The sequence below is a fragment of the Motacilla alba genome, chromosome 6 (assembly GCF_015832195.1).
Source record: "Motacilla alba alba isolate MOTALB_02 chromosome 6, Motacilla_alba_V1.0_pri, whole genome shotgun sequence".
Lineage (NCBI taxonomy): Eukaryota > Metazoa > Chordata > Aves > Passeriformes > Motacillidae > Motacilla > Motacilla alba.
This window is the reverse complement of record NC_052021.1, coordinates 9,934,021-9,954,934: the sequence shown is the minus strand read 5'-3', so window position 1 is coordinate 9,954,934 and position 20,914 is coordinate 9,934,021. Positions and strand designations below refer to the sequence as shown.

Below are 20,914 nucleotides of genomic sequence, written 5' to 3'. Positions count from 1 at the left end.
TTTTCCTGCTGCAGGGTAGCCAGGTTCCTAAGGAACAGGCCAGTGAAACACTCACTGATTGAAATAACCACAGGGAAATGCTGTTGAATATCATTTTTGCAGGTACCCATGTGTACACTCTGAATGGAACTGACCCAGAAGGAGATCCTGTGACATATGGCCTGACCTATGAAGCTGGATCAAGGCGTTACTTTTCTGTTGACAAGAATCTTGGAAATGTTACTTTGATCGAGGAGCTTGACAGAGAGGTACAATCAAATGGCACCACTCCAGGTGTTTGTGGAATTTCTTTCAGTTTAATTTGATCTGAGGCTTTGAGGGACAAGGCCAGTTTATTACCCCCTGAAGCATGTAATATACTTTGCAATTCTAAGACATTATACTTCACCCATCACATTGGATTCCAGTTGACTTGTGCCACTAACGTTGCTATCAAATTTTTCAGCAGCTGTCTGTCCAGCTTTTTTCCAAAGAGAAGTATATTCTTTATTTCTTATTTTCCCCCACCCACATCCCATCAAGAGCTCAGGGGCAGCTACAGTCACCAAATCCTCAGACAGGGGACTCTCCTGTCATTAGGAAGAAGTAGAGATTTGTGTAAGCAGTGGTTCAGGACACTCCTCTGGTACATCATAGCCCTTCAGCTGATGTAACTATGCTGGTTAAAGATGCCTAAAGCCAGCCTTATTCTGGGAATAAGGTATTGAACCCTTCATATCTCCTTACTGAGAAGCTTACACAATATTTGGTAAACCCTTTAAAAATCTGTACACTAATACAGAACAATTTTGAACCATAGTGCCATTTTAGGGGACGTATCTTGAGAAAGAAAGGTGACTGATTTTTATGAGCACTTTAGGAAGCAACAGGGATTACCAGAGCAACCATCTCCTGTAGCCACAGAAGGTTCAAGGAGCTGGAGCTTCCAAGGGATCTTCCTGGCTTCTGCTGGGATTGCTCTGTGATATTACTTTCCTCTGCCTGCCTAGACAGGTTTAAATCTGCAGTCCCTTTTCCAATCAGGACAAACACCATCTCTCTTACAAAAGAATTTTCTTCATTTACAGAAGGAAGATGAGATTGAAGTTATTGTCAGTATTTCAGATGGCCTGAGTACAGTAAGTATTTAATTATGCCGTAGCTTGTCAAACTGTCTGTCCTCATATACGTACTCCTATTAAATTACCTTAAAGGGACCATCTCATTTGATCAGAAAACATAATCTCATTAGAGTCCTACCTCCTATTCCAAAAGCCACTGAACTCACAGTTACCCAAGTCTCATTTCATTTCCTGGCTCAGCTATTTGAGGATAATTACAATGAAGTGTGAGCTGAAATACTGACTTAGCAGCCTGCAGAATTACAGCAGCTTCCTATGAAGTTTCACTGCCAGCACAGTCGGATTTGTGCCTAAGATCTGGAGGCTTTTTGGAGAAATGTGTGACATTATAGGAACTAGTGTTGGGTGCCTAAGAGCTGCCTGTCCCCACCCCCACAGTATTTCTCTAGCATGATGTTAAGAAGATTTGCTTAGGCTAAGGTGGTGGGGGGTTTCTTGTCTGCTGCTAGATAAAGCTTTGTTCGTGCCCAATCATTAAGGACTTATCTGAGGCACTGAGCCTCCAGTCCTGTTTCCACAGATTTTCTTGGCATTTTTAATTTATGGACTGATGCTGTCAGGGCCAGGATGGCAGTCTGCCAGTAGGAGGATATGGGCTTCATCACTGGAGGTACCACAAAAGTGGAACCCTCTTCTTATGTACAAGTCTGGATAAATCTAGAGCTCTTCCTCATCTCAAATAAATTAATTGAGATTATTACAAGAAATGTTTGGGATGTTCCAGCCTCCTACAGGCACAACTGCCCTGCAACCCTCTGTAAAAAGGAAATAATGGGATTCATAAATAATGAGAGTAATAATATGCTCTTCATATTCTACTCCAGGTTTCTGAAAAAGTCAGGATCCTTGTAATGGATGCCAATGATGAGAGCCCAGAGTTCATCAATACACCTTACATAGTCCAAGTCCCAGAGGTTGGTGAAATTCCTTTGCATACTGGAAATATACTTCTCTAGGATGTAAACAGGGGCTAATATGTTTTCAGTAAAATAACAAGTTGTGCAGGACAGACTTGCATTCTTTTGGTTCAGGGTTTGGGTAGATATTTAATATTCACTGCAAACTTGGGGAATAAGTCTGTAGGTTCTTAAGGTGGGCTACTTTGGGGGTAAGTTCCAAGATGTGAGTCAATGTGAGTTTTTAGAATTGAATACAGTGGGAATAGGATACACCCAGTCTCAGCTAAAATGTCCTGCTATTTTTATTTCACAAGGTGTTTCTTCTTGTTTTCCAGTTTTAATCTCTTCCCTCTTTCCCTCCTGCTCTTTGGTTCCCTCAGTGTTTTTATGTTCTTTCTACCATCACTCTCTTTTTCTGCCTCCCTGCATGCTCACTTTTCATTTCTTTTACCTCACCTGGTTTTCTGTTTCTGTGTGACTCTGCTAACTCTTTCTGGTCACAGAACACTCCCTCCAGCAGCAGTATCTTTAAGATTGAGGCAATAGACAAAGACACGGGTTCTGGAGGAAGTATCACCTATTTCTTGCAGGTAAAGTATTGTCTGTACCTTCAAAAATTGTCTCTCATTTACTGAGATTTCAGGAAGCAGATTTTAAAAAGATTTTGGGGGTTGAGTGTGCTGCTAGTGCCTATAGGACCAATTCTGTACCATGCACAAGAAAATAAGCATTGGTAGACGGGATGTTGTTCAATTGCAAGCAGCCAAGGGTGATCCAGCAGGCAGTAAGGAGAGCTGGAGTTGCCACTGACACTCCTGTGTTTGCCAGCAGGACCCCTCATGGCAGGGCTCTTACTGGCCCTTCTTTTGGAGTGACAGGGAGAGCAAGATTAGCTGGTAATCTTGTATGCTTATGGGATTCCTAAAGCATGAAATAGCTTTCTTTAGGGAGCAAAACACACTGGAAACATAAATGTGCCCTTTAGTGTAGCAGGCTGCTGCATAATTGATACCTGGATCACAGTGTGAAATGAGAGGACTAAATCTTCTCCCTGACAAAACAGTGAGTGCCTGAAACCAGCAACTTTCAGTTGCTGCCCACCGGTGAAGAACTGAAAGGGCTCCAGATTTAAAGCTGAACTTCTGTATTACAGATCTTCTGTATACCACAAGGGCAATTTTTTGCATTATGTCCTTCAAATTCCTTCTTTTTACAGACAGTTTCATCCAGGTTATCTGCTGTTGCCTTTATTCAAGAGGAAACATGAAAAAAGCAAACAAAAACCACAGCAAATTTGTTGAAATATTTAATTTTGGATAAGAATATGAAGACAAGTTGAAAGATATTTACATAGCACTAAAGCTAATCCTGTTAAGAGCTTGGGCATACTGTGAAAGAACACCTTGAGTGCCTTGTTGAAATTTAGCTTTGATTTCACAAATTATGATCCATGTGCAGGATTCAATTTTGCACAGGGCTTTTTCCAGAGAGCTGATAGTCTATGAACCAAGGGACAACAGTTTCAAAGTTCTGTAACTAGTTTATAATATATTCGTGTGGCAAAACGGATAATAAATAATATGTCTATGTTGAAAAAATCTTGCCATGTCTTTGGGCACAGTCTCTGAGAATTCTCAAGTTGCACAGAAAAAAAACCTCTTCATAAGTATGATAAAGGCAAGTGGTGATGTCTGCTGAAATGGCCAAGATTATCTGAGGTGGCAATTGTGTCTGGATATAGGAACAGTGGTGTTTGAACAGGTATCTCCAGTTCAGAAGAATGGAGGGAGGCATTTTTTAGGCCTCTTTTAAAATCAGATGTCCTTTAGATTTTGTTTGTACATCACAAAAATCACCAGGCCACCACTGTGTTTGACAATAATCTATACATGCAACCTTCCTGCTGTTTTTTGAAACCAGTAGAACTTTGAAACACTAAGGGGTAACACTATTTCTTTTTTTCTTCCTTTTCCCTTCATCTTTTTTTTTTCTGTTAAGTCTACCTACCTCTTTCCATGCAATTAACTGAGTTAACCACAAGTTTTCACAATGAAATACTAAAAGATTTTTAAAATCTACATTACAAGTAACTGATTTATTCTGAATAATGACAGACTTGTGGTAGGTTCATGAATTGTTCATAAACACAGAGGTGAAATTCATCAAATACATTATTCACCCAAACCGTATCATTATTCTAGTCTTCTCCCTTAGCAGATGAAATAAAAGATGAATGCCTATGGCTGTCCTATCTCCATATGTGTAATCTCTGGCTGTTTCTTCTTTTCTTTGCTGCTAGAACATCCATGCTAACAAGTTTACGATAGACCGTCACAGCGGTGTCCTGCGCATCAAACCAGGGGTCACCCTGGACTATGAGAAATCAAGAACACATTTTGTTGTTGTCGTAGCCAAGGTAAAAGGCTTTTATGTGAGACTAGAGGAGGTGTGGTCTTGTGTTTGAGTGGGATCTGTTTGAATACAAGTGCTGCTGAAACATGAAGGCAGCAGAGTTACTCCTGCTGTAACATCTGGAGGTGTCAGGGGTTACATGGAAAGGTGAGGGAGGAAAGGTAGCAGGTGTCTTCTGCTCAACATCTGGAAGGTTTGGGAGGGGGTTTCCCACATTTCATTCATGTTACCTGTGCCATGAGATTCCCCTAGAAGTGAAGGGTTGGTGTATCCAGCCCTGGCTTTAAGAAGCATCAGCCTGTGAGCTCAGGGCTCCTCATGCTGCCCAGGGCACGGCCCTACCACCACAAGGACAGACCCCTGGCAGGCATTCAGGCCACAGCCACTACTCACAGTGAGACACAGAGCACAGCTAGACCCAGCACAGCACAAGTGATGGATTTCTTTTCTGGAAATATCTGTGAATGTTTCTTTTTTTCACTTCCCTGCTGCCTCGTGGCAGGAGCTTATTTAAATCCTGCAAATATTGCTGCACATCCCTTCTTGCCACTGTCTTTCCCAGCAGTACTGTGCCTGTGGCTGCACAAGCTAACAGGCGTTAAAAGTTTATAGATTCTGAAGTCTCTCACAATCCTGTGGGGACCTGTCACACAGACTCACATGGGTGGAAAGAGGGCAGTTTTGCTGTAACTTATGGGGACTTGGAGTTGCTCGTATTTTTAAAAAATGTATGGACCTTTTCATGTGTTTTTTGCCAAGGTTCATTTGAGGAGGAGTAACAAAATTTGGCTTAAATTCTGTCTTTGGGGCAGTAAGGAAGAAAAAAAATCAGTGTATCCTTTAAAAAAAGTTGGAATTTTTAGAATTTGTACTGCAGACATGTTGAACAATTCACACTCTTACACACCAGCATGACTACTGACCTACAGCCGGTGCTCTGAGACTGAGGGTGTTAAAAGCCTCTGAAATAGCAAGTTGTCTTCCTAATTGGCTGTGTTGTATCAGTTGTGCAGAGCTGGTTGTGCCAAGTCCCCAGAGACTGCTTACACAGTGTGGCTTTCTCACAGGTTTTGGCTGCACAGCTACTCTGTGCTTGCACTTTATCACATTGGAGTTCCTAGGAGACTTTGAGCATGTACACTGTTTATTTCCCTCTAGAGATGCACTACCTTACTACTGTGCACTGTCTTGTGTTCTTGAAGAGACTATAGGTGGGATGAAAAGTTGTAGACCTTGGTCACTAACTTTTGCATCAGTTTCCAGCATTCTTTTTTTCCTGAAAAAGCCCTTGAATTCCCTGTCCCTTCTCTAAAGATCATTTATGACTGCATATATTGGCTCAATCACTTTTAATATAAGAAATTACTTATGAGACACTGCAAACTGTCTTCCTAATCAGAGAGAGAGCAGGACAAATGGAAAAGAGAAAGGAATAGGGCAGCACAGAATAAATCTATATGTTCAGAGAGGGAAGGGATTCCTGGATCTGTGCTTCTGAAGGCTCATAAGGTCCATGCAATGCCTCAGCTGATTTGCAGGCATGCTTCAGCAGAGGCATCTGACAATGACTTCTTTTCTAGGATGGTGGTGGGAAGCTCAGGGGAGACAACAAAGTCTTTTCAGCCACAACAACAGTTACTATCAACGTGGAGGATGTTCAGGACACCCCTCCTATGTTCATCGGGACCCCCTACTATGGATATGTCTATGAGGACACGCTTGCAGTAAGTTCTGGTTTCATCTATGGGAGAACAAGTACATCCTTTCCCATCTTACTCAAGATAGTCCTAAGGTTTTTGGCATAGGCTTTACTGGAAATAGGACCTAAACTCTGATTTGACTCCTAGGTGAACTGAGCTGACCTAATTTCACGCTTGTTCTTCCTTATGTCTACTGCAAATTTGCCAGGCAAGGCTTCCTGTTTTTTTCATTGAAGTCAAAAAGTATTCTGCCCATTTACACTGGTCTAAACCCAGACAGTGACTAATAGCACTTCTGTAGCTCAGACCTCCAGAGGCACTTGGCTGAAGGCTTAAGCAGGCTGCCAGTCACCTCACCTGAACACATCACACTTAAAAGCCTTTGTGTGTCTGTTTTCTCTGTGGTCTCACAGTACTTTTATCTTCTAGCTCAGATCAGTCTGCTACCAACAGTTGGTTGTACAAGATGCAGACAGAATTTATGCCCAAATACTCCAGACTCTCTGTGTTATCCCATGGACATCACCTGGGGAGAAGCAACCTTGACATGCCCAAAATGCAGGATGCTTTCTGCTCAGTGATGGCTGGTTAGGCAGGATGGGCCAGGAAGGCCTCCCAGGCCTAAACTCAACCAGATTATCAACTCAACCAGTCATTTTCAGCCATATATTCTTGAAGCTGCAAACTAATGAATTTTCTCTGTATCTAAGCAGTGACATGATTTGTGTATGGATCACCTTTCACCCTGATCCATAAGATTTAATTAAAATTTTCTTCATATATAGGACAAGAAATAGTATCTACCCATGAAATTACCCAACATTAGGCTATTGATCAGTTTAGCAGTGTGATTGCACTCTGTTCATTTGACCTTCCTTTGAGTTGCAGGAAAGATTGTCTTACCTTTCTGTCCAGAAATGTGCACTGCAGCCCATGCATGACTATATACTGCAGTTCACTGCAGAGGCTCTTACATTTCAGCAGGGCACAGAAGTAATGCTCCTGTACTTTGCAGGTGTTTAAAATGAATGATATTATGTATATTGATTTATTCTGCAGAGTTACATATAGATCTTGAAGTAACTATCAGGTGCACACAGGAGTTAGTGTTTACTATGGAAATGAGAATCAATAAATGTTAATTACATCCAGCTTGAGCTCATAACTTACACCATTATGATATAATGATGGAAGCACGAATCAGTCCTTCCCAGTGTGAGTTTTGCCATTAGAATGAACTCCACAGAGAAAGAGGCAATAGCTGATTTTAGTGGTGTTTGTGCATTTGTTGTTAATTTTGTAAACTTGCTTCTTTTCTCCTTTGGTGGAGTTGTCAGGATTTACAAGTACTCTGTCACCTTCAAAGGGACTGCACTGCATTTTGCCCAGTAGGCAGATTTTATTGCTGCTTCCAGCATAAATGGTAATAAACACAGTTCTGTATTTCTAGTTGCTTTAACAGAGTCTTGCTCTTGTTTGAAAAATTCACTCAAGGGTTGTCATGAAAATGTTCCTTGTTGCCATTTGTGATTCACTGACAGTTACTTCAATGTTCCCCAGTTCTGCAGCCTCAAACAGTAAGACTTTAGTTCAAAGGCCTGAATTGTACAGCTCATTGCCACTTGGGCGAGCATTTTAATGTGACACTCATCATCCCTCTGAGCTGATAGGAGCAGTCACATGAGCAAATGGTCCTCAGTACACAAATTCTGTACGTATGGCCCATGGCCACGTTACTTGTGCAGAAAGACAGACAGTGAAGGTTTAAGGGCAGTTAAATCACCATCATTTTCATCACAATTTTATGTCCTAGATGTTCTGTGGGCCAAGTTGCTCTGTGATCTCTGCTTCTACTGTCTGTCTGAACTTAATTAGGAAGGACCAAAGTGACTCAATGACTTCTTGGCAGCTGCCTGTGTCTCAGCACACTGTGTGGCCATGGGACACAGAAGCAGCCAGAGGGAATCTTGGTAGCGTCCCAAACTAAACTTTGGGTTTCAGATTGGCTGCTCCAAGTCCTCTCTCCACATCTGTGGCTCCAGGCAGGTGTCCTTGGCCCCAACTTCCAACCATTCCTGTGACCAGCCAGCCCCCAGGGCTGAGGCACCCATGGCCACGTAGGGTCTGCAGCCATTTCACACCCAGGGCAGTGGGCACTGGCCCTTTTTGTGCTCCCCATATGGCACAAGCACAAGTGCCCACTCTGCCCCCAGCACTTCACTGCAGAAATACTTACAGGAGTTCAGTTTATTAATGTGCAGTTGCAATTTCACTGCTCTGATCTCAGCACACAGACTGTGATTTCCCATTTCTCCCCAGGGCTCTGAGGTCCTTACTGTTGTTGCTCTTGATGGAGACAGAGGAAAGCCTAACAGTATTCATTACTGCATCGTGAATGGTGAGTAGGCTTGTCTTAGATGAAATTTGAAGGGCACTCAAAACTCCATCTGGCATTAAATTAGAACAGAATATGCTAGAATTTAATAAACCTGAGACAAAATCTCAGAAAATAATGTCAGGTACCTTAAACAACTTCAGGGCCCTGTCTAGCAGAGAATAGCCAAGATTCAGTTCAGTGAGTTTTAGTATCTTCTTCACAGAACTGTGCTTGGAGCTGTTAATGTTGCTGATTTGTTAGGCATCAGTAGCCTGCTTGTCATTTCAGAAAGTGTAAAGGGAGATGCATTCACTCTTCTGAGCATCTCTATCACTTAATCTGGGAGGTGAGATAATTTACTGGGAGACCCAGACATGGCATTTGGAGGGATATTTTTATTAATACGGTGATGAAAGTGGCTAAACAGTCAAACCTCTGATTTCTTGGAAGAAATTATATTTACCAGTGAAGAGACATTGGCTGTACACTGAAGTGGAAGAAAACAGATGCTATCAGAAGATTAATGCTTTCCATGAGCTATTCTGAGAGTGTCTGTCACACATCTTTTAATAGCATGAATGTGAAACTTAGTGGAATTGGTGATTCATTAGATGGTGAAAACAACAGCTTAGAGCAACAAAACTCCAGGCTGCAGCTTTGGGGACTTGGAATTTTATGCACTCTCCCTTCCAAAACAAGGCTTCTGTAGAACTGGGTACCCAACTCATGGGTGTGAAAGATCCCAAAACTTCCTAAGAGAAATCTGAGATGTAGTTGAAGATCTATGGTGTAAGTGCTTCATTGTGTTAAGTGATCTAAACAGCCAGAACAGAGAGATACAGCTGAGTTTTTGTGTTGGTGTGGGATGAGACCCATGCTGAGGTTCCTTCTTAAGGTGAGGAAATGAACAGGTAAAAGAAAGGTAGAAATATCAAGGAAAAGAGAGTTGCAGGAGACAATGGATAGAAAATGAGAAAAGGTAAAAAGAAAGGTGCAAAATGAGGAGCAAGAACAAGTAAGTAGGATGAAAATATGCTAAACAAGGGAGAAATAAGTAAGGAGAACAAGTGAAGGCAGAAGAACCAGGGAAAAATGTCAAAGAGAAGTAAGATAAATGAGAAAAGATACTGGATTGCTAAAGAAAATAGAGAAGGACCAAAAGGGTTCACTGGGATAAAAATAAATGGGAATTGTTTAGGAAAGAGTGGAAAAGGAAGATGGAAGGGGATAACAGGTAAGTAGAACAAAATATGACTTAATGGGGAGCAGGCTTTTCTCATGCCCATTAACAAAGGGCTTTGTTTTTGTGAAATGGAAAAGAGGGGAAGGGAATATGCTTTTAGTGCATAGAAAGTTAAAAAACAGAGAACAGAAGATTGCAACAGGTTCCTACTCCTGCAACTCAGACACTGGCATTATTTTTGACAAGCCATTATTGCAATAACTGCAGGCTGGGATGTTAAAGGACATGAAAACACTAACAGCAAAAAGGAAATTGTTTGTTCTTAATAAGCCTGTGTTATCCCAGAAGTGTGGGATAATGATAGGAAATGCTGCAATCTTCTGAACATGCTGTCTGGAGGAACACACATACTGCTACATATACTCCAGGTTACCAGTTTCCCTGGGATAACTAGACAATAACATGAAGTATGGTGGTTTGAAACCACTATTGACTTTAGCTTCTTCTCAATCAGAATGTATTTTGCAGGCCAATGTATCTTAATAATTGGGTATTGTGAGTCAATATCTGTTCAATGTTGTGTCTAGAGTGCTTTAATGAAGTTGCAGTTATTGTAGGTATTAGCAGAAGAGGATACTATCGGATGGTTTAAAAATCAGCATTGGAAATGAGTTTGAGGAAAAGAAAAATGACTGGGCTTTGGGATCATCATCCTTTATTTCTGAAGGCTTGATCTCCTACATTTAAAGGGATTTCCTCTCTTTTCCTTTCAATGGCAGACTGCCACAAAGCACAGGATGTGGCCAATACTGTACATGAGGCAGCATCAGGGCTGCCCTTCCTGGGCACCAGCCTGCCCTTGGCTGTGATGTGAGATGGTTCCTAACATCCTGGTCAGACACTGCTGCCCCTCTGCAAGCTGGCATTTGCTTCAGCACAAATCACCAACCTCAATAAACTGCTGCCTGGAACTGCTATTCTCTCTAGATCAATGGAAGTTGGTAGCAGTAGCAAAGTCAGCCTGCAGCCCTGTCCTGCCTCTGTCAGACTCTTCCTCAGTTCAGAAACCTTGGGGTTTACCCCAGATACTCCAAAAAAACTTTATTGTTCAGGGCAGCCTTGCACAGGCTGAAAGCTTTTTTTTTGACAACTCAGTGTTTAAGACCAGAACACACTTCTCCCAAGATGCTGTCTGAGGGAAGTGACTGTGGTTTTTTTTAGCAGATTGTCAGGCTTCTCATCTTAGTTGATATTAGTGAGAGAAATGTTCTTGTTTCCCAGAGACTTAATTAAGCATTTGCTACTTACAATGACAAATGTCTATTTTTGTTTAAACCAGCATATAAAGAAGACAGTGTAATCAAAACTAATACCAAATTTGCATGCCTGGATGCTGAGGCTTGAGGAGCCCAAGCAGGATGGGAAGAGGAAAATGCTGATGGTTGCCCATAAGGGAAGAACTCCACTGAGCTGTTCCTAGGGGAGGAAGCCCTTTTAGGCCCTCATCTGTGTTCTCATCTCACTGTGACCAGTCATAGAAATCCTTCATTTTTGAAGAGTGGCTTCAGATCTACTGATACATATGGACACACATATGGACAAAGATGTGCTTAGTGAAGAGTATAGTTGATTTGCCCATGCTTGTTCAAAGAAAGAAAGTGTGGCATGTAACCAGAGCATCTTGGTTTCATTGCAGGAAGTGAAGGTTCATTTGAAATCAGCAACACAACTGGAGCCATTTCTGTGATAAAAAGCCCAAATCAGCTCAAGAAAGAAGTGTATGAACTAAAAGTTAAGGTAGGTACTGTAGCCACTTTAAAACTATTGGTCTAAAATGCCAGGAGTAGGCATGATTGTCCAAAATTGTTCAATTTATAGCTGGCTTTACCTGTTTTAGAAACTCCCTCCCCTATTTGAGCAGAGTGCCAGATAGTGTAAAGCTGCACTAATTGCTGATGTTGGGATATTTAGTGTCTAAAATTATTTCTTTCAAATGAAAATATCTTGTCCTAATTTCTTCTCTGAGGCCAGAGAATCAATGTCCTTTACAGTCCACAGATACCTGTTCTCTGTGTTTCCAGATTTTATTGGTAAACTGGGAATTAATGTCTTGAAATCTCCATGTTATGAGATAGGTAACAGTCAAATCTATGATTGGTAATAGGACTGGGACAGAGCACGCAGTGTCATGTCAGCATCCACTCCTGAGGCATTCATCAGCCCCACACAAATACATGCTCACACCTTGATGAGCTAACACCTCGATGAGCCAGTACTCATGTGACAGGCTGTGTTATTTTAAGCAGTTTCTAAAGAAAAACTGTTTAAAATGTAGAATTAAATTGTGAAGACTGTATCAGTTTTCTCCAGCACATTGGAACGGCACATTATTGTTGTGATAAGGACAATGCTGGCTTAAAGGCAGCTTTGAGGAATTGCACACTGCCAGAGCCAGTGTGTAGCACCCCCAAGGGCACTTGCTTGCTCCTGGGCTCAAACAGTGCAGGTACAAGTACAGCTACCTGGGAGAACATGGATTCTCATGGGCTCAGTTAAACTCAGGCACCATTTTTTCCTCTACCAGCTCTGCTTCACTGCATTCTGCTGCCACTCTCCAGATGCAGAATGGGTTAAAGCCCTGCAAGCTTTTCTGATCTTCTGATTGTGTGTGGTGACCCAGAGCTCATGCAGGCTGCAAAAGCTGCTAGAGGAACCAGAAGGGTGTTATATTACCCAGCATATAGAGTGACAGGCACCTCAGTTGCCAGACTAGTGTCTTTGGAGAAAGTGCCTTTGGTTTTGAGCCCTTTGAGCAAAAAGGCATGTTAGATGTGGCTGTTGGGACAAAAATACCAGCCAGTTTCTGTCCTGGAAGAAGAAATGTCTCAGGTTCAATCCAGTGAATCAGGCCACATGTTGCAGTTGTTGAAACCCAGACAGATTTGATCTCATGGTTCAGAAAAATACCAGCTAGGTATGCCTGTCTGTTTAATCTATATCCACTTTAAATTAAGCTCATCTAAACGTCACAGCAGAATTTTGAATCAGACTCAATCTCAAAAAAACCCCATGCAGTTCTTCAAATATTTACCTAAATGCCACAAGTATGTTTTTTTCTCACAGTATTAAAGGCTACAGTCCTTGCAGCAATGAGACAATGAACTGCCTGTGGTACCACAGCAAATTTAAACGTTGTCTTCCTTTTCTATTCTATCAACACTTTAGGCAAGCAATTACCTTACCTCTATTGGATTGTTTTTAGAGAACTGTTTTCACCTAGAGTCATGTTTTCACCTAAGATGACAAAATTAGAGGGAGAATCGACTGGAGCTCTACTGGGAGTGGTTTATTACCATAATCTTCTAATCATCATAAACTTCAGTGTGAAATGGACTGAGGTTTTAGAGAAATATAAGTCTAGGAATCTTCCTACAAGTTAGAGTGCTTTGTACATGTGGAATAATATCTGAACATGAATCTGAAGAAGGAGAAAACTGCTTCATCATTCTTTTCTTCCTCTTGCCTGCTGCAGGCATCAGAAGTCAGTCAGGAAGGTGACATCTCCGAGCACGCATTTGCCATGGTGACCATACGGGTGGTGGACCTCAACAACCATCCACCAACGTTCTATGGAGAAAATGGTCCCCAGAACAGGTTTGAGCTGACCATGTACGAGCATCCCCCAGAGGGTGAAATCTTACGGGGATTGAAGATTACAGTCAATGATTCAGATCAGGTAAATGGAAACTATGCAGTTTTCCTGTCCTATTTTCCTAAAGACTAGAAAGAGCTCTCAGATGGAGAAATGTCATTTTAGAAACTCAGCTGTTTCACCTGCATTCCCTAAAAGCCTAGGACAGACAAAGTAGTGGTAGGGTCCAGTACCACAGAGAGACTGGACCCGGGAGTTCAGTTAGTCTGCCATGTACTGTTATGCTAATGGGAAGGGTGGTCCTAAACCTGCAGCCCAGGTCTTGTGGTGACTGAAGTTGAACAATCCTTATGAACTTCCCTAACTGCTGGTTGTGTTCATTTCTTGCCAGTGTATTTTCTGAGAAAATACTCCCTTTGAAGATTTTCTTGGAGGTTCCAAACCCTTTAGTAACTTCAGGTGCAATTACTTCTGCATTTTCTTCTGGCCCTTATGTTACTGTCAGGGTCTGCAGTGCATGCTTTGATTAATCGTTCCCACTGGAATGATATTTTAGGTACTCCTAAAAATTATGCCCAAGCCAAACTAACTCTTACCAGATCAAGGAAAAGGGAAGAAGATTCCATCCATCTCAGCCTGCTGTCTTACTGACCTGTGATACCTGTAGGTACTATGGCAGTGGTTGCTATAGGGACCCCTAAGCAAAATACGGTACGAATGACATCCATCTGAGTTAGCCTCGGGTTAGGTAGTGACAAGAAAAAAGCTTAATGCATCTGACAATTGTATTACTATTGGAAAGAACTCTCTTCTGTAACTGTGCTCAGTATTGTGCTGGTTTGATGGCATTGTACTTTATCAAACCCACTGGCTTCTTCCCCCTCCCTCCTGCTGCTCTGCAGCGAGCAGATAAATGACTGCTTTCAAAGCACTGCTATGTCTATCCTGCTATTGTCATGGGGGATGGTGCTGCAGAAGGGGAGAAACAAAACCCATCTCTTCTCTTTAGAGACAAAATATATATCTAGGCTGACAAAATATTCAGGCTGCAAGTTAGGCTATAAAATAAGCACAAAACACTGATAAATACACTGTATAGATTTCTCAAGAAGCTTCCTAGTACAGCGCCAGGCATCAGTCTAGGGGGGATGGGTTGCTTTTCTTCTAAGGCAGAGAATGCAATGTTTTCTCTTCCATCCAAGATGATTCCATAGAGAAGAAAATTAAGCATTTGTCTGTCTCTGTCACAGCTGCTAGAGAGTCTTTGTTTTGGGGGAGTGGATGATACAAGTGAGGAGGAGGAGGAAGCTGTGGTTAAGGTCTGGTTTAGGACTATAGATTGATGGAAATACCATGCTTACTTGCTAGAAAATTATACAGAAATTTCTCTCCCAGACCTCTTTGACATGGCTTAGGGCTCAGTGCTGCTGTTCCTTCAGTCATTGCTGTGTCCCATGGTTGTCTGCTTGAAGACCTGCAGCAGCATGGCTGGCTCTGAGCAGATCTGGGTTCAGTGGATATCAGTGGCAGAAATCACTCAGCTGGTGGAGGGAGGCAGTTCTCTCCCTGTCCCATGCCACCCTTCTAGTCATGCACAGTCCCATGTGCCACACACTTTGTATGACTTTGTCTGACTTTGTATTGTCAGACTGTCCACTCTCCCATCAGCACTATTTTCCATAGCCCAGCAGCTCTGGCTTTGTGTGTTTGGCTTTACCACCCAGCAAAAGAGAGCCCGTTATCATCTCTGTAGTTGGGGAACGGATTTGTGTGACCAAACAACACAGACCACTGAGTTTGGATACAAGGTCATTCTGTTTCCCTTAAGGGACTACTGCTGAATACTTTTTCTCTTGACATGAGCTGGAGCTGCTCAAGAACTGCTCATAACAAGCTCTCCAGGGATACAGCTGAAAGTAAAGTTGTCCTGTTTGAAAGTTATTATTAGAAATTCATCATCTCAGGATTCATGCTATAGGCAGAGCGTGGCACCAGGCAGGCAGTGAAACTGGCTGTTTGTCACAGTGTAAACATGACGCTGAGAAATTGGTGAACCCAGAGAGTTTGGTGGGGTAGGCTCAGCTCATTTTTACATCTTCCCTGTAAGACAGAAATATGAGGGTCTCCCTTTCATCTTTTCTCTTACATGCTCCAGTTTGGTTTAAAAGAATTAGCCTGGCTCACTCTTCCCGACTTGCATACAAGTGATGAGAACCTTCACCTTTTTAGATAACCTAATACTGCTGCTTCCCATGTTCTCTCTGGCTAGAAGGTTTATCTATGTAAGGGGATTTGCTTTCTCATTTCACCTGGAGCTGTCAAGTGCGTGTCAGATTTTGTCCTGCACAAGTGGAGCTCCTCTCTCCCCACAAGTGCATCAACTTCAAAAAGATTTGGTGTTTGCACCCCTGGGCTAGCTTAATCCAATCAGTGCAAAATGTGATACTCCACATCTGTTTGGAAATTGCCTGTCTTTGTGATTCTGCATCTTCATCATGCAGATTGCATGAAGAACAACTCCCACAGCATGTGAGTTATTAGGACACAGGCTGGACGTGGGAAGTGTTCAAGGCCAGGCTGGATGGGGCTCTGAGCAACCTGGTCTAGTGGGAGGTGTCCCTGCCTGTGGCAAGGGGTTTGAAATGTGGGGATCTCAAATGTCCCTTCCAACCCAAACCATTCCGTGAGACTGGGTTTGTGAAGGTTGTGTGCCCTTACTGGAGCAGTTCAGTTGTCTTTCCTCCGTAGGAAGCAGGAAGAGGCAGGACTTCCCTGCCACTATGCATGAGGTGTCATCTCTGTCTAGCTCCTGGTGTGTGGCATGAAACCCAAGGCTGCTTGCCACAAGACTCCTCTCTTAGCCAGGCCTGCTGCAGGGTTTTTCCATTAAGACTGAAAGAATAACCAAGCTTGTCAATCTATTTTAAGAAAAGCTGTGTCTGTCTTGTGACTAGGGCTGGAGGGATTATACAACTAAGCTTCTTAGTGATCTCTTGCCCAAGGGATGGAGAGCAGAGCGCTCTCAGCAGTAAGGCTTGTTCTCTTTTTATATGGTTTGAAGAAACAGAGCAATCTAGGCTGTAAGAAACGTGACATTACTGAAAAAAATCAGTGTCATATCTGCTTTTATTAACAGGGAGCCAATGCTAAATTCAACCTCCGTCTTGTTGGACCTGGTGGCATCTTCCGAGTGGTTCCTCAAACTGTCCTGAATGAGGCTCAGGTTACAATAATAGTGGAAAATTCTGCTGCCATTGACTATGAAAGCTTCAAGGTGTTAACCTTCAAGGTACTTCTGCTTTCCAGGTCTTCTTTTTCAGTGTATACAGTGTGAGTACGATGGCTTTTGTATCTGATGTGATTTAGCTTCTTAATCCACCCAGAGCTGTCTGATGCATTATCAGAGACATGGTAGTCAATGTAATGGAAACTCCTTTCTGCCTCTGGTTCACCACCTTCACAAGGTTTAATGGATGCATCTGCAGACTGATTTAGTCCAGTCAATGCAAAATGTTGATTTTTGTGTCTCTCTGGAAACTGTACATGTTGGTGGCTCTGAATCATTCTAGACTGAACCCTCAGGGTGTTATTTCTGCACTCGTAATGATACATTCACAGGATGAAATCCTAATTTCTCTGCAGCAAGAGCTTTACCTACTTAGTGCTAAGTAATTTGATTCATGATCATGCTTTTGGATGTTGGCAGCCTGAAGACCCCAGCTGACTGGAAGATAATTCCCCGAAATTGCTCACTGCCTTTGTCAGAGTCTGCCTATCTATACGGCCATTTGCAGGCTGACCTGAGGCTCACCCATGCTCTAAACCAGCCCTGCAAGAACCAGTTTCATCCAAAAGCTGGAACCTTGCATTATCACCTTCCCTGATGGATTCTTCGGCTCATCAACAAGATAATTAAGTAGTCTGGTTTTCTGTCAGCTGCTTCTGAACATGAGTGTAGATGTTTCAGTTCTGACTGCAAAGAACTGCATAGACAATTCCTGTAATAATTTTTAAAAACTGCCAAAAAATCTAGCTGAGTGTTAACATATGCTAGTTTTGTAACATGCAGAGAGAGGCATTTTTTGCACCGTCCAAAAGCCAAAATTCCACAATTTTGTTCTCCCCCTCGCTGTATGGTTTGCTTTGTGTCCTTAGCAAGTTTCACTTCAGTATGTTTCAGGCCTCTTCTTGTAGTGTTCCTAAGCCATTTTGAGCTTTATAGGTTATAGATGCTACAAAATATGAGGCATCATTACTGCATTAACGTGGAAGATTCTGAAAGGCCATAAAGTGCTGCTGAAACTAATTATAACAAGCACACATTTATTCAGGTTAAACTATCAAAAGACCAGTAAAGGAGTTAAACATGGCCTCCTCATGAATGCCAATAGAAATCAAAGTAGGTAATGTGATTGCCATGAACACCAAAAGAATTAATTACCAGGAAAAAGGATATATATTTTTATAGCTTAAGCAGTTATTCTTTTGTTTTAATTATTTCTACTGGAGAAAGACTTGCCAAAATTATTTCCAATGGAGACTATAAGACTTGGCTTAAAAAGTGCAGCCTTTTCCTGGATTCCAAATGGAGAAGGTGCAGATGGATGATATGGTAGCAATATATGGCAGCAAATACTTTATAGAGACCTCATTGCTGGCTTCACTTTCCTGCAAAGTTCAAATCACTTCCTACCCAGTTTTAGTTGTCAGTGTAGTCATTCTGGTTAAAATTTTGGATGAGATACACATTAAATAGAAATAACCTCTCAAAACTGTTGTGAGATATATCTTCAGGGTTTTGGATTTTTTTCTGTAAGCAAAGATCCCTCTCCTCTAGTTCATTTTTGAAGAGTAAAATGCCAGATAGTAATTAAAGCTAATTTGCCTGGGAGATGCACTGAAAAACTTTCTGAAGCAAAGGCTGCTAGGGAAACCTATCTTCTGTTTAGTGCTGGCTCTTAAATGTAGGTGGTAGTCAGGAGTTTCTTCATTTTCAGCTAAGAGCTCAAATGGGTTTCCCAGAGTATCGCAGCTATGGTAATTCACACACCTCTGCAGTCCCTCTGCCACAGGGGCCAGATATTGCTGTCCCACCTTGTTATGGGCTGCCATGCTTTGGGGCAAACCTCTTGCCTCCATCTCCTTCAGCTTAGAGCACATCCTGCCTTGGCAGGAGCCTGGACATGCTGCAGACACTCACATCTACAGACTGGGACCAGGTGAGGCTGAAATTATTGTCAGCTGCCAAAATCAAACTCTATTTTAAAAATTTACCTACCGCTTTTGAGATTACATGCCAGTTTGCTCTCCTGGCACCTAAGTATGAATTGTTGACATGTAGTCCTGTGAAGTAATAGTTTTACACTATTTTTTTCTCTCTGCATGAAACAAACAATACAGGTCTGCATAAGGCACTGCAGGCAAGTAAGCTGATGAAATTTTCTCCCTGAAGGAAGATGTTGTCAGCATGTTGACATGGCAGGACTGTGGCTGCTTAAAGGAGAGGGAATAAAAAAATGAGTGTAGAAAACAAAGTAAAAATACTGAGCTTTCATAAGGTGTACTAAGATGGGCTGATTGCAGCAGCAAAGATGTTATAATTTAGTAAAAGCTCCATGTGCACAATCAGCACTAAGATTTTACCTCTGTACTGCTTTAGGATCTGAGATTTCTCATGAGGAGGTTTTTGCTGATGTCTGCATGGCTGTCCCTTCAAAAATTTCTTTCACTGTAACACCACCTGAGACTCCCAAACACAAAAGTAAGCACAGCAACGGAGTGACCAGGCTCCTCTTTTAGAGCAGCAGTGCCCTGCAGTAATTGCAAGCAATCCTTTGAGATTAATTTCTTCTCTTTATTTCCAAGCATTATTAATGTCCACACAGCAGGCACAGCTCTAGGAGATGACACTGAGATAGCCTTTTCCCTGTCAACTTGAACAGCTCCCCACCCTCTGCTTTCACCTGGAGGTGATACATATTGTCCAAATCCGGCAGACCAGGGCCTTGAGTCCGGAGTGTGTCCCCCCTGGCAGTCAGGGTGCCACTGCTGGGGAGCATCAGCCGCGGGCCCTGCGCAGGGAAGGATGAGCTCCCACGGCACCAGCACAGCTCCCAGGGGAGCAGGGGGTGCTGTGGCAGCCCTGCTGCTCCTGCCAAAGCTCCCTTAGGCACTCCCTCTTTGTGGGAGCTCCTGGGACACGTCTCCTAGCAATTAAAACCCCTGCAGCCAGATTTCTCAGCTGAGCCTCTTAGATCTCAGTTCACGTCCTGCTCAGTAGTCGATTAGTGGTGTGCTGTCTTCTTAGAGCCCTCCTGCGTTGTGTTAACTATGTCTCTGCCCAAGCATGAAAACTGAACATTAGACCATTGTTTTCAGTGTTAGCCATTTGGGCTCAGCCCCCACAGAGCCCAAGACTGATGGCCTGGTGCTGATCCTATGTGATACAGACACCTGGGACAGATGCTGTGAAGGTCCCAGTGTCTCTCAGTACCCGTTGTTGAAACTGCTCTTTCTTGCTTACAGAACCAACACAGACCACCGGAGCTTGCTGCTCTACCAGCTGAGGCATCCTACTGATGCTCCCCAAATCCAGCAGATTTTGCTCAGTAAGGAGCAGATAGACACAGTGAATACTCAGTTTACTCTATGTGATTGCCTGTCCTTTCAGATGAGCAGTTATAACAATGTGTGATGTCAGAGAGTTCCATTCTCCTCAGAGACAGGCAATTCAAAAGCCCTCATTTTATCTGATAAAGTCCTATTCAGCATGAGGCAATGAAGGTAGAAGTGCCATGAAGTCAGTAGTAGAAATCCTCACAATCTTTGGGAAATGGGATTCTGCTGTATTTGCCCGACAATCCAGCATTTGGGTTGGGTATCATACTGCTTCAAAACAACTGGTTCCCTCATCTTTTTACCCTGTTTGGTGCAGTTTATTGTTCCTGACTTCTTTCCTGATGAAGAACTTCCTTTACAAAAGATCACAATTTATACGGTTACTGAAAATAATTCAGTGCTTATGTTTCCCAAAGTTCTACGAGCTGCCCAGTGATGATTGACAAATTCTGCTACGGTTTTTGGATTTGTGTTGGTTAGTTATGACTAGTCACATCCATCACATGAATTCTAATATGAATACACAGGTTTGAAGGCCTCTCCCCACAGCTTGACTGCCTATCTCAAGCAAGCACATACAAACAAGCTGAGGCTGCACGCTGACCTGGCTCATCATCTCCCTGGTTCTGAGCTGTCTGGTCCAGCCAGGCTAAAGTGCACTGATGTGCCACGGGTGGTGGAAGGAGCTTCTTTAAGAGAACTAATAGCTGCTTTGTAGTGATTTCTGGTTTTTCTCTTCTTAGCTTCTTGCAATAGAGGTGAACACTCCGGAGAAATTCAGCTCAACGGCTGACGTGGTGATTCGCTTGCTGGACACCAATGACAATGTCCCCAAGTTCTCCTCTGACTACTACATTGCCAGGATCCCTGAGAACTCCCCAGGGGGCTCCAATGTAGTTGCTGTTACAGTAAGTTTCATTCGCTTCTTAAGAAATGTTCTCTTTTCTGAGTG

At 42.6% G+C, this 20,914-nt stretch overlaps 1 protein-coding gene across 3 annotated transcripts in view; it reads left to right on the top strand.

Annotated features, from left to right (window-relative positions):
- The window catches only part of CDHR1 (cadherin related family member 1), a 44,240-nt gene that overhangs the window by 9,066 nt on the left and 14,260 nt on the right, over window positions 1-20,914 (top strand). For all 3 annotated transcript variants that reach the window (XM_038140618.1, XM_038140619.1, XM_038140620.1), the window contains 11 exons: window positions 103-248; window positions 1,068-1,118; window positions 1,946-2,035; window positions 2,524-2,610; window positions 4,320-4,436; window positions 6,013-6,156; window positions 8,452-8,530; window positions 11,389-11,489; window positions 13,225-13,428; window positions 16,481-16,633; window positions 20,706-20,870. In XM_038140618.1, the coding sequence (XP_037996546.1) occupies window positions 103-248; window positions 1,068-1,118; window positions 1,946-2,035; window positions 2,524-2,610; window positions 4,320-4,436; window positions 6,013-6,156; window positions 8,452-8,530; window positions 11,389-11,489; window positions 13,225-13,428; window positions 16,481-16,633; window positions 20,706-20,870 (1,337 nt within the window). The remainder of the gene's footprint in view (window positions 1-102; window positions 249-1,067; window positions 1,119-1,945; window positions 2,036-2,523; window positions 2,611-4,319; window positions 4,437-6,012; window positions 6,157-8,451; window positions 8,531-11,388; window positions 11,490-13,224; window positions 13,429-16,480; window positions 16,634-20,705; window positions 20,871-20,914) is intronic.